This window comes from Equus asinus, chromosome 9 (assembly GCF_041296235.1).
Source record: "Equus asinus isolate D_3611 breed Donkey chromosome 9, EquAss-T2T_v2, whole genome shotgun sequence".
Lineage (NCBI taxonomy): Eukaryota > Metazoa > Chordata > Mammalia > Perissodactyla > Equidae > Equus > Equus asinus.
The window spans coordinates 14,911,219-14,923,631 of record NC_091798.1 but is presented as its reverse complement, the minus strand read 5'-3'; the positions used below and the strand labels follow the sequence as shown (position 1 = coordinate 14,923,631).

Sequence of the window (12,413 nt, the reverse complement as noted above, 5' to 3'; positions counted from 1 at the left end):
AAATCTTAAAAAAAAAATTAAGTAAATATGATATGGATTATTTGATTTAACAAAGAGGACTGGCTTTGCCAATTAACTAATTAATGTGATGTACATTTGCCATAAATTGGATGAGCTACATTTGCAGCTCCATAATTCTCAGGTCCAGATCCTGGGTGCAAACCTACACCACTTGTCAGCCATGCTGTGGTGGTGACCCATATACAAAATAGAAGAAGATTGGCACAGACGTTAGCTTGATACCAGCTCAACACAAGGTTGGCATAAGGGAAGCCATATTGTAGAAAAGAAACCATATTGTAACTTTGAATGACCTCTGATTAACTAACCTAGGCATGCTCTGTAGATTTTATGGCCCCTCCCAGGTGCTATAAGTTGATAACTTTGTTCTTTTGAGTGCCTTAGGAATGTGATGGCCCCTGGGCAGAGAGTCTGTGCTGATTGCCATCAATGAAACTGAAAGATCAGGGTATAGGGCCTTGCTCCGGTCTCTGATGCATATCCAGTAAAACAAAGGACTATCATGAACTAAGACCACATGTCTGCTCCCACCCAGAGACCAGATGCCTCCCCAACTCGAAGACCAGCCCCCTGTATAACTGGCCTATAGTCTTTCTTCTGTAAGATGGTTCTTTCGGACATGAGTCAGCCATCAAAAAAAAGTCCTTTCTTACCACCTTGTCTCTTGACTATTGGCATGTCTTGCATCGGGCAGACAACCCTCTCCTTGGGCAGTAACAAGCTCAGGGCTAACCTTCCTCAAGCAAAAAAAAAAGAGAAAATTGGCAATGGATGTCAGCTCAGAGACAATCTTCCTCACCAAAAAAAAAAAAACATTAATTAAATAAAAAATCTATACTGGAGAACACATTTAAAAAATCTTTTACAGGGGCACAGAAACAAAAACTTTTAGAGACTGCTGCTTTAAGTCCTGGGGCTATAGGGAAGAGTGAACAAAACAGGTGCGGTCCCTGTCGTCTCAGAACTTAACATTCTGGGTTGTCTGTTTGAGAGTTTAACTCAAATTCACTTGCTCAGAGAGCCCCTCCCTGACCCATGACTCTACCACATCATCTTTCTGGAAATTAAAACTGAGATTGTTATTTACTTTTTCGTTTAATACATCTCAACTCTAAAATGTAACCTCTAGAAACAAGTTTGACGTGTCTCCAGCGCCTGGAATAGCGTCTGGCATATTAATGTGCACAATAAATGTTTGTTGAATAAATGAATGGATTTTATTAGTTGTGTCCCCATTTCACAGAGGGGCAAACTGATGCTCTTGAGAGACAGAGGCTCTCGGTAAGTGCCTCTGTCCAAGTCAGTCCGAGCACAGAGCAGCTCTGTTCCATTTCCCTTCAATCTCTCTGCCCTGGCCCGAACATCCGCATCTACGGGCTGCAGCCCCCATCCCGGCCGACTTCCCCGCCGCTTCTCCCTGCAGTATCGCCTGGATCCCGCCAGGAGGCAGCAGCGCCGTGGCACTCAGTCGACCCCCGAGAAGGCGGGGCGGGGGAGGGCTTCCACTTCCGGGCGGGGCTGGCTGTTTCCGCTTCCGGCGCCTCGCGTGTGAGGCGCTGACGGGAGGATGGACGGGTTGGTGGCTCAGTGCTCCGCGCGGCTGCTGCAGCAGGTCAGACCCCATGGGACCAGCGGGAAGGCCTGGAGGGGGAGGGAGAGGCCCTGGCTCCAGCTCGAGCAGCCTCGGGGCGGCAGCAGCGAGGCGGGGACCTCCCTGCTCCCCTCAGAGCGGGCAGTGGGGTCCCGAGACCCCGGCCTTCGCTGCCACGGAGGCGCACACTGTCTCAGCGACGCTGTGGCAGGGATGCGTGGGGAGGAAGCCAGCGTTCCGAGGCCCGGTGACAGTGACGTTCCGCAGAGTGGAGGGTCTCGCCGTCTCTCAGAGCCCCCGCTACCAGCATCTGCTGGGCTGGAGGCGGGCGTGTGCAGTGCAGTCTCCGCAGATTGCCAGTCCTTCCCCGCACACGCGGCGCCCTCCCGGGGGTGCGGGGCACCGGCAAAGGGAAGTGGGCTGAGAGCAGGAGCCCTGGGGCCTGGTTTGCAAACCGGCCGCCCGATCTCTCCGTGAGACTGGGCGACAGGAGTCCTACAAGCCCACCCATGGAGTGGTTCATCATCAAAGAGGAGATTGCTCTCTGCTTCCAGTATTCGTGGGGAGAGAAGTGGCAGGTCATAAAAGTGGAAATGGGACAGTTCCATTACCTTTTATGCCCAGTAGGGAGGGTGAGAGGAAAGCAGTCTAAGTACCCTGGTATCCAGGAAACTGCTTCATGCTAAATCGGCAGTCACAGAATAAAAGTTGGTCGAGTAAGTTGGCAAGTTCTTTCCGGTTCTGAGCCGTGTATTTGTCAGTGTGGGGATATTAGTTCCTCCTCGGTGGTTGTGATGAGAGTTACAGAGAGAATTTCTGAAAAGTGTTTAGCTCGGTGCGTAGAACATAATATATGCTCATTTGTGGCAACTTTTGTTTGGCTGTAGTTATCTCCTGGTTAACATTCTGAAATTTCTAGTGCGGAATCTTCCCCTTAGTAATGCCGTTAAGTTGGAAGCTTTATTTCCTTCCAAATTGGCATGTCTTCAGTTTTAGGTATTACAGTAAAAAGCTTGTTCTAGGACCTAAAACACTGGAAACAAAGAGGAAAAACATAGGAAAGTCCTTTTGTGCCAGAAAGGACAAAAGAGAGACACCTGAGCTTTTTAAAATATGACAAAAGTCATTTGCTTTTTGGAAGAACCCCAAGTCATAAGATTGGGGAATAAAATCAGGTTGGTCACCCTTAACTAGTATGCTCACTAAATCAGAGTGGTTTATCGAGGCCAAAGAAAGCAGGGATATGAGGCTTATCCCATTATATGCTTTTTTTTTTTTTTTAAGATTTTATTTTTCCTTTTTCTCCCAAAGCCCCCTGGTACATAGTTGTGTATTTTTAGTTGTGGGTCCTTCTAGTTGTGGCATGTGGGATACTGCCTCAGCATGGCTTGATGCCAGAATTCGCTCTGGCGAAACCCTGGGCCGCCGAAGCAGAGCGTGTGAACTTAACCACTGGGCCATGGGGCCGGCCCCATCTATTATATGCTTTAAGCTCCTTTTTCTCTGCCCCAACACACACTTAATTTTTTCGTATCAAGGATGATATCCTAATGTCATCAAAAGCCTTGAAGAGGAAAAGCACGACTTATCAAAGGGAAAGTTCTTCGTTCCCATCGCGTCTGCCGTGTCCTGGTGGAGAGGGGAAGTGAGGAAGTAAGTTTATGGTACCGTCCATCATGTCATGCAAGTCATCGATCATACTGAACCAAAGTGCCTTTTCTTTCATAGGAAAAAGAGATTAAGTCTCTGACTGCGGAAATTGATCAGTTGAAAAACTGTGGTTGTTTGGAAGCTTCTCCAAATTTGGAGCAGTTGCGGGAAGAAAATTTAAAATTAAAGTATCGACTGAATATCCTTCGAAAGGTGAGTACTCTGGGTTCTGGTTTTATTCTGCAGTTTGAATTATTGCATCTTTTTAAAAGCCCTTGTCATGAAAGATTCTGAAAGTATACGCTGAGGAATTTGGAAGAAGAAGAAAGCAACCCTATCCTTTTCCTGGCATTAAACAAGTTAGGACTAAGTGGTCGGTGCAAGTAATGAAGGAGCGGAGCTGGCCTGTCCTTGCAGGGCCACTTGGAGGGTTTCGGCATGCTGAACGAATGGCCAGCTGAAAGAAGGCCTCAAGAGGGTTAAGACATTTCCTTTCAACAGTTTATGCCTGCGCCTTTTGGAAAAACAACATTTTTGAATGTTAAATAATTGTGTCTATCAAAAGGAAACATTTTAAAATACACCCATGGTCCCTCCCTGCCCTAAGTTGGTTATTTTGCAGTTTTATTTTTATATTTTACAATGTTATATTTGGTTGTTTGATTTTATTCCACTTAATATTTGAGATCTTTTTTTTTTTCCGGGAAGCTTGTGCTGTATTTGTTATTTAATGACTTCATAATCTGACAGTGTTTATCAGTTATGTCAAAAACTTGAGCTTGCTTCGGTTGGGGTTTTAATTTTTTATCCTGCCTCTCAGGTCTGCTGATGACTCGTCCTAGAGGATGACCTCACTTTCATAATTATTCTCCTGTGTGTGTGTATTACTTTCATTCAGTCAGGCTGCACTGGCATTATATCTTTTTTCCAAAGCTGGTCCCATTTATTCATTTATACTTTGCCTGCTCCACTCCCATGAAGTCTTTTTATTACCTTCTTGTGTTCTGTTCTGCTTGAAATAGCTTTTGTCTTTAATTCTTCTAAAATCACAAAATTCCTTTTCAATGGAATCTTCTCAAAAATATTTCACCTTTCTCATTACCTCATTCATTCTGCGCTTATTTGTACTCCTTTCTCTATTATATTTATTTCAATTCAAAAGTATTATTAAATGCCTAATATGTGCTGAAGGCTGTGAGGAAAAGATAGAAAAGGAAGTACAGTGTATTTTTTTAGGTGCATAAACTGTTTATTACAGTGTATTCTAATACGCATCTGTAATGACAGATTAGCTCTAATGTGTAAATAGGAGAATGCTGTCAGTGTAATGTGGACAGCACATTGGTTTTTTTCACAGATATTTTGCCTAGTGAGTAATAGCCCCTGGACACAAGGTACACAAACACAACAGAAAACAGCAAGCCACAGAAGAAAAAAGTACTGTGGGACACCCATCTGGCCTATCTTCCTCCCCGGCTCGCTTTGGCCACATTCCCTGACTTATTAGATGGTTGTCTCAGAGGCATTTTACCCTTGTTTTCATTAATTCAGTCTCAGTTCTTCCTCGTACCCCCTCCCATTGAGCTGTTCCTATCTTCTTGTAAGGTAAAGTCTTATTTATCTAGTACTCATTAGGAATTACAGATGCCTTTCTAACAGTAATGATTTTAAAATTGCTATTGTGATAGTGCTCTTGTTACAAAATTATGTAGATTTTGAGCAATCTGTTTCAGATGCTGATTTTCTCATAAGATCTGCTGTTTTTTAGGATGTAATTTTTTGCATAATGTGAGATGTTTCAGAATAGTTATATTGAGTTATAGCAGAGATTCTTGTGCCATATGTAATATTTCTTAACTGCATGGAACTTTCCATTTTTGGGGAGAGAAGACTTGCATGTAGGAAACAGGTTGGGGAGAAGTCTTAAGTTAATTATAATCAAATACTAAATTGCATGGTGCAGAAATCAAGTACAATGGATTCATATATGTGTGTTTACATATATACACAAGTACGTACTGGTACCCCATCCTTGTTAAACAAAGTTCAACCGAGTAAATTTAAAGATCTACTTGGCTTTATTCTGTGATTCATGAACTGGGCAGCATTCCATCTAGCAAACTGAAAGGAGCTCCAAGGAGCTATACAAAACAGAAGACTTTTATAGACAGAAGTGAGCAGAAAAAGGAAGTTTCTAACAAAGAGTGGATTGTTTCAGGTAAGGTCAGCTTTCTTTGGTGGAAGGGCTGGGGTCTGTCCTGCAGATTACCTCACTACTGCTGATCCAGTAATTCCAGATTGGCTAGGTAAAGGTGATATTCCTGGGAGAGGCTGAAACTGCAATTAAGTTAAATATTAAGTCTTGATTTGCTGTCGGGGACTTAGCACAGGTGACTCCATTTGGGGCCTGTTGTTTCTTTTAATACTTTAAATGTACAAAGATTGAGGTTTATTTAGAGTAGGTTTTGAGTCTTAGGATCATATCTAAATAACATTAGTATTTGCTATTGGAAGTCTTTAGATTGCACAAAAGCATATCTTCCCCTTTTTTGAGTGTGTCACTACAGGGGGGCATTGATTATTGATTAAAAAACTGATGTAAGTTTTTAGTTAGTGAGCTTAAGAAGGTAATTTCTTCCATATGGTCGAGGAGGGTGACAATCATACAACTTGGATTTGCCATTCCAATAGTACTGAGTTTGAATCCTGACTTTGCCACTTAACATTTGTTATCTTTGGCACTTACTTAATTTCTAGCCCACATGGAAATAGTGCTAATAGTAATAAACTCAATTTCTGTTGTGTAGACGAAGTGAGATAATGCATATAGATAAAGCAGTTGGCTCAGTTCTTTTTTTTTTTTTTTTTTGGAGGAAGATTAGCCCTGAGCTAGCTACTGCCAATCCTCCTCTTTTTGCTGACGAAGACGGGCCCTGAGCTAACATCCGTGCTCATCTTCCTCTATTTCATACGTGGGATGCCTACCACAGCATGGCTTTTGCCAAGTGGTGCCATGTCCGCACCCAGGATCTGAACTGGCGAACCCCAGGCCACTGAGAAGCGGAACGTGTGTGCTTAACCGCTGCGCCATCAGGCCAGCCCCTTGGCTCAGTTCTTGACACAGTACTACCCTAATAGCTTTCATTATTGTTGCCATTAAATGTTATTGATTTGATTAGGATAAAATTGTTGTTAGTGTGTAGGTAGCATTTCCATTTGTGTTCCATTAAAAGTGTGTGTGTCCAGTCACCATTTCTTGACCTGCTACATGGCACATACAATGCTAAGTGCCAGAGGCAGAAGCAAGAATAAGACATTTTCCCTGCATTCAAAATTCTGGTGGTGGAGGCAAATAATTTTGAGAAGGTGTAAGTGCAATAATAGAGGTAGTAAGTTGTACACCATCTTAAATGAATATATTCCACTTCAAAGGAAATGAGGAATATGAGGTAGGAATAGTGCAACATGGGATTATTTAATGGTAAGGTAAAACAACTCATTTTTCTGATATGTTTACATTACCTATCTATATATTTTCTCCCTTTCATTTCATGCCTTGAAGAGGTCATCATTTTAATGGAAAGAATATGTTTTTTATTTGTTTTTGTCCGTAAAATTTTCACTTCCAGCATTTGATATGAAGTTGTTTAGGACTGATTTTTATACTATTTTCTCACTGCTTTATTTCAGCTGAGAAGAAGATTTGGTCAGCCCTTTCTACTCCCTACTCCTAGTGTCTGTTCTGATAAAATAACTATAGAAAGAACGAACTCAGGGCATTTCCCATTTATGTCTTAGATGCTATGGGATAAACTTGTGCTATTACATATCTCAACATATGCCAGATAGGAGAGCATTGCATTATGAGTGTATGTTACCTTTTAGCTCTTCTCAGGACATTTGAAGTTTTCTCAAAATAGTTGGGAAAATTGTGTATGATAATTCAGTATTGACATATTTCTGTTCTTTTCTTACAGAGTCTTCAAGCAGAAAGGAACAGACCAACTATGATTAACATCAATAGCCGCCTGCAAGAGGTCTTTGGTTGTGCCATTAAGGCTGCATATCCAGATTTAGAAAATCCTCCTCTGATAGTGACACCAAGTCAACAGCCCAAGTTTGGGGACTATCAGTGTAATAGTGCTATGGGTATCTCTCAGGTGATTATATTAAGAAGCTTTCTTTGTGGTTTGATTTTCTTGGGCATTATCATCATCATTACCATTTACATAAATAATGGCAAGTTGTATGTTCAATGAAAAGAACATTTTCCACAATTCTAAAAAACTTGAGAAAGGAAAATGTATGTTTTAATTTTTAAAAAGCAGAAATTTGAATATTTAGTTAAATTTTACATGTATTCTTAATATTTAAGGGCAATAGTTGGTACTGTTTTGTTTTAGTCCTTCCCTCCTGTTGTGTCCAGGATTGCTGTGTGTCACTGGTGAGGGCTGGAAGATGAGGGATTAAAAGTTAGCCATTTACCTTTCAGCATTCCCACCAGGTGTTTGATGCAGCTGCGGTGTCTTTGAGGCGGGCTTACATATTTCACTTTTAGTTAGAGGAATTCCCTGTTTTTAATGGCTACATTATCTAATGTGTTTGTGGTTAATTGCCCCTGGTTTGGGACTTTTTGCTTTCCTTTCTTTGTTGAATTGAAAGAATTAATCTAAAGAGTCCAGATTTTTTTCTATATAATTTTTATGTGTCTACATTGGGGTTAAGTTTACTAGGGCAATATTTATTACTCAAGTCTGAATATTGCACACTTTTATGATTTAAAAATTAGAAATGTAAATATCCTGGAAACAGGCATCATAAATAAGACTTTGTTATGTCTTCATAAAAAAGTTATATATGGGGGCCGGCCCGGTGGCGCAGCAGTTAAGTTCGCACGTTCCACTTCTCGGCGGCCCGGGGTTCGCTGGTTCGGATCCCGGGTGCAGACATGGCACTGCTTGGCAGCTATGCTGTGGTAGGTGTCCCACGTATAAACTAGAGGAAGATGGGCACGGATGTTAGCTCAGAGCCAGGCTTCCTCAGCAAAAAGAGGAGGACTGGCAGTAGTTAGCTGAGGGCTAATCTTCCTCCAAAAAAAAAAAACAAGCAAAAAAGTTATATATGTGTGTGGCAACTCATTTTGAAATGGAGATCACCTGGTTTTGGCACTTTTGTATTCCTCTTGGCACTTGATGATTGATGCTTTATCTGGCCATTTACAAAGTCATTGGACTTCTCTGCTCCTGCCCTTGTTGGGTCTCATGTCAAACAAATCTCGTGCTTTGTCAGTTGTGCATTTGCAAGTAACCTGCTGAAATTCTTGTGTAATGAATCATTTTATATTGTGTTGCAGATGCTCAAATCCAAGGAACAGAAAGTTAATCCAAGAGAAATTGCCGAAAACATTACCAAACACCTCCCAGGCAATGAATGTATTGAAAAAGTTGAAATTGCTGGTCCTGGTATGACAATGTTACCCTTCTTAAGTAGTTGTATTGATGCTGAGTGGTTTTTGAAATAAAAAAAAGAACGCCATTTTAAATATAAATGTAGGGTTAAAACTTGTGTACTGAAGAAGATGGTGAAAGCACGTTGGATTGAGAGTTAGGAAATCGAGGTTTTAGTCTAGACGTAGCTGCCTGATCTTGGATGAGTTACTTTACGTCCCTGTGATTCAGTTTTTGGTTAGTGAAAAGGAGATAGATAATGGCAGATAAGTCTGTGGTGAAAGGGCCGTCTGTTTTCAGTTAAGAGGTGAACAAATCATTTGCTGAGACTGAAGGGGCCCTGAATTAAATAGGAAGCTTTCAGGAGAGTGGTGAGCCAGCATAAGTGAAATTGAGAAAGTCTTTGGGAGTGATCAATCCTTTAAGATAGGAGGCTGTCTTAATTTTTTTTCTCTCCTCTGCTGTTTATTAGGTTTTATTAATGTCCACTTAAGAAAGGACTTTGTGTCCGAACAGTTGACCAGTCTCCTGGTGAATGGTGTTCAACTCCCTGCCCTTGGAGAGAATAAAAAGGTATATGTACAGTTTTCAGCTGATATATTAATACCTTAGAACTGTATGGAATGGCTTTTGTTTTTTATATTGAGATTTAATCATTGTAACTGGTAATGGCTTTTGCTTTTTATGTTGAGATTTAATCATTAATAATATTTGAGAGTTTGAACATAACTGTGAAGTAGCCTTTCTCCTAGGTCTTGCTTGTTATGTGATTTTTCTTTTCACTTTATTCCACAAGGATTTGAGGTAGCCAGCTGATATTTAAGAGGTTGTGCTGAAATCGAGGATAGATAATTTGTCTAAACGAATTAGATTCTTTTTCAGCTAATAATGGACGAGTAGATTCATCAGAAAAGCTACACAGGGGCCGACCCCTTGGCCCAGTGATTAAGTTCATGCACTCCGCTTCAGTGGCCTAGGGTTTGCAGTTCAAATCCTGGGCATGGACCTGGCACCACTTGTCCAGCCATGCTGAGGTCACATCCCACATAGCACAACCAGAAGGACCTACAACTATAATATATAGCTATGTACTGGGGAGCTTTGGGGAGAAGAAGAAGAAGAAGAAAAAGAAAACGTAAACATAACACAGTTGAATTATAACCCAAGCTCCTGTTTGTCTGAGTTTATTTCTAAATATGTTATTAATGAATGTGTTAGCAGAATAAAATGTGTATATCCCTTTTAAAAATCTTTTTTTTAATTGAATATATTTGACATAACATTGTATAAATTTAAGGTGAACATGTTACTTCAATACATTTATATATTGTAATATGATTACCTTTGTAGCTATATTTATCACATTACATATCTATAGTACAATATTGTTGTCTATAAAAAATCTCTTGTTGTCCATCCTAGGTGGTAGTTGACTTTTCCTCTCCCAACATAGCTAAAGAGATGCATGTAGGCCATCTCAGGTCAACTATCATAGGAGAGAGCATGTGCCGCCTCTTTGAATTTGCAGGATATGATGTGCTAAGGTAGGTACTCTTTTTCTTGCCTTTGGAGATTTCTGTAGAAAATGAAAAATGTCACTTGAGAAGAATCTTTGACTAAATCAATGATTCATAAGTGTGGTTCTGCTTTAATCACCCAGTAGGCTTTTTAAATAAATTATGTCTTGGGCCACTCCTCTGAACTAGTAACTTTTTAGACTCCCTAGGGGTGGAACCAAGCAAGAGGCTCCCCAATTCATTTCACAAGTATTTCTTCAGTGCCTCCTGTGTGTCAGGGGTTTATATTCTAGTAGAGGACGAGGTAGGCAAGAGACAGATTATGCTGGACCTTGGAGGCCATGGTAGGAAATTGGGATTTTATTCGTAAGTGTAATGGGAAGCTATTGGAGAGTCTTTAATTAGTAGAGCAATGTATGATAAGATAGAAAACTATTGTAATAATCCAGTTAATAGATGATCTGGTATTTTTGGGGGGGATTTTTGTTTTCTTGGTTTTTTTAAGAATTTTATTTTATTTTTTGCTGAGGAAGATTTGCCCTGAGCTAAAATGTGTTGCCAGTCTTCCTCTTTTCACTTGAGGAAGATTTGCCCTGAGCTAACAACATCTGTGCCAGTCTTCCTCTATTTACTTTGTGGGTCACTGCCAAAGCATGGCTGCTGACACTGGTGTAGGTCCACGCCCAGGAACTGAACCTGGGCTGCCAAAGCGGAGCATGGCAAACTTAACCACTAGGCCACGGGGCTGGCCCCAGTCTGGTAGTTTGAGATGAGTTAAAAGCAGTAAGGGATGAGAAGTGGTTGGATTGACTTTTTTTTTTTGATTGAGGTGGTAATAGTTTATAAGATTGTGAAATTTCAGTTGTGCATATTTGTCAGTCACCATATAAATGTGCCACTTTACCCCTTATGCTTATCCCCCGACCTCCTTCCCCTCTGATAACCACTGATCTGTTCTCTTTGTCCATGTGTTTGTTTATCTTCCACATATGAGTGAAATCATACAGTTTTTGTCTTTCTTTGTCTGGGTTATTTCTCCTCAAGGTCGTCCATGTTGCAAATGGGATGATTTTGTCTTTTTTTTGATGGCTGAGTAGTGTTCCATTGTATGAATACACCACATCTTCTTTATCCGTTAATCAGTTGATGGGCACTTGGGTTGCTTGTCTGTTGTCTATTGTGAGTGATACTGCAGTGAACATAGGGGTGCATAAGTCTCTTTGAATTGTTGATTTCAAGTTCTTTGGATAAATACCCAGTAGTGGGATAGCTGAGTCGTATAGTGTTACTGTTTTTAATTTTGGGGGAAATCTTCACTGTTTTCCATAGTAGTTGCACCAGTTTGCATTCCCACTAGCAGTGTATGAGGGTTCTCTTGTCTCCACATCCTCTCCAACATTTGTTATTTTTTGTCTTGGTGATTGCAACCATTCTAACAGGTGTAAGGTGATATCTCATTGTACTTTTGATTTGCATTTCCCTCATGATTGGTGATGTTGAACATCTTTTCATGTGCCAATTGGCCATCAGTATATCCTCTTTGGAAAAATATCTGTTCATATCCTTTGCCCATTTTTTGATCAGGTTGGTTGCTGTTTTGTTGTTGAATTGTATGAGTTCTCTATATATTTTGGAGATTAACTCCTTGTTGGGTATATGATTTGCAAGTCTTCCAGTTGGTGGGTTGTCTTTTCGTTTTGTTCCTGGTTTCCTTTGCCTTGCAGAAGCTCTTTAGTCTGATAAAGTCCCCTTGTTTTTTTCTTTTGTGTCCCTTGCCTGAGTAGACATGGTATTCGAAAAGACGCTTCTAATACCAATGTCAAAGAGTGTGCTGCCTGTATTTTCTTCTGGGAGTTTTATGGTTTCACGTCTTACGTTCAAGTCTTTAATCCATTTTGAGTTAATTTTTGTGTATGGTGGAAGATAATGGTCTACTTCCACTTTTTTTCTGTGGCTGTCCAGTTTTCCCAACACCATTTATCGAAGAGATTTTCTCCATTGTATGTTCTTAGCTCCTTTGTCAAAGATTAGCTGTGCGTAGATGGTGGTTTTACTTCTGGGCTTTCAATTCTGTTCCACTGATCCGTGTGTCTCTTTTTATACCAGTACCATGCTGTGTTGATCACTATGGCTTTGTAGTGTATTTTGAAGTCTGGAATTGTGATGCCTCTTTTTTCTCAGGATTGC

At 40.8% G+C, this 12,413-nt stretch overlaps 1 protein-coding gene across 1 annotated transcript in view; it reads left to right on the top strand.

Moving 5' to 3' along the window:
• Nucleotides 1-1,515: 1,515 nt before the first annotated feature.
• The window catches only part of RARS1 (arginyl-tRNA synthetase 1), a 29,422-nt gene continuing 18,524 nt past the window's right edge, over nucleotides 1,516-12,413 (top strand). The window contains exons 1-6 of the mRNA XM_014850891.3: nucleotides 1,516-1,633; nucleotides 3,341-3,475; nucleotides 7,240-7,422; nucleotides 8,616-8,724; nucleotides 9,182-9,282; nucleotides 10,132-10,253. Of these exons, the coding sequence (XP_014706377.1) occupies nucleotides 1,589-1,633; nucleotides 3,341-3,475; nucleotides 7,240-7,422; nucleotides 8,616-8,724; nucleotides 9,182-9,282; nucleotides 10,132-10,253 (695 nt within the window). The 5' untranslated portion in view covers nucleotides 1,516-1,588. The remainder of the gene's footprint in view (nucleotides 1,634-3,340; nucleotides 3,476-7,239; nucleotides 7,423-8,615; nucleotides 8,725-9,181; nucleotides 9,283-10,131; nucleotides 10,254-12,413) is intronic.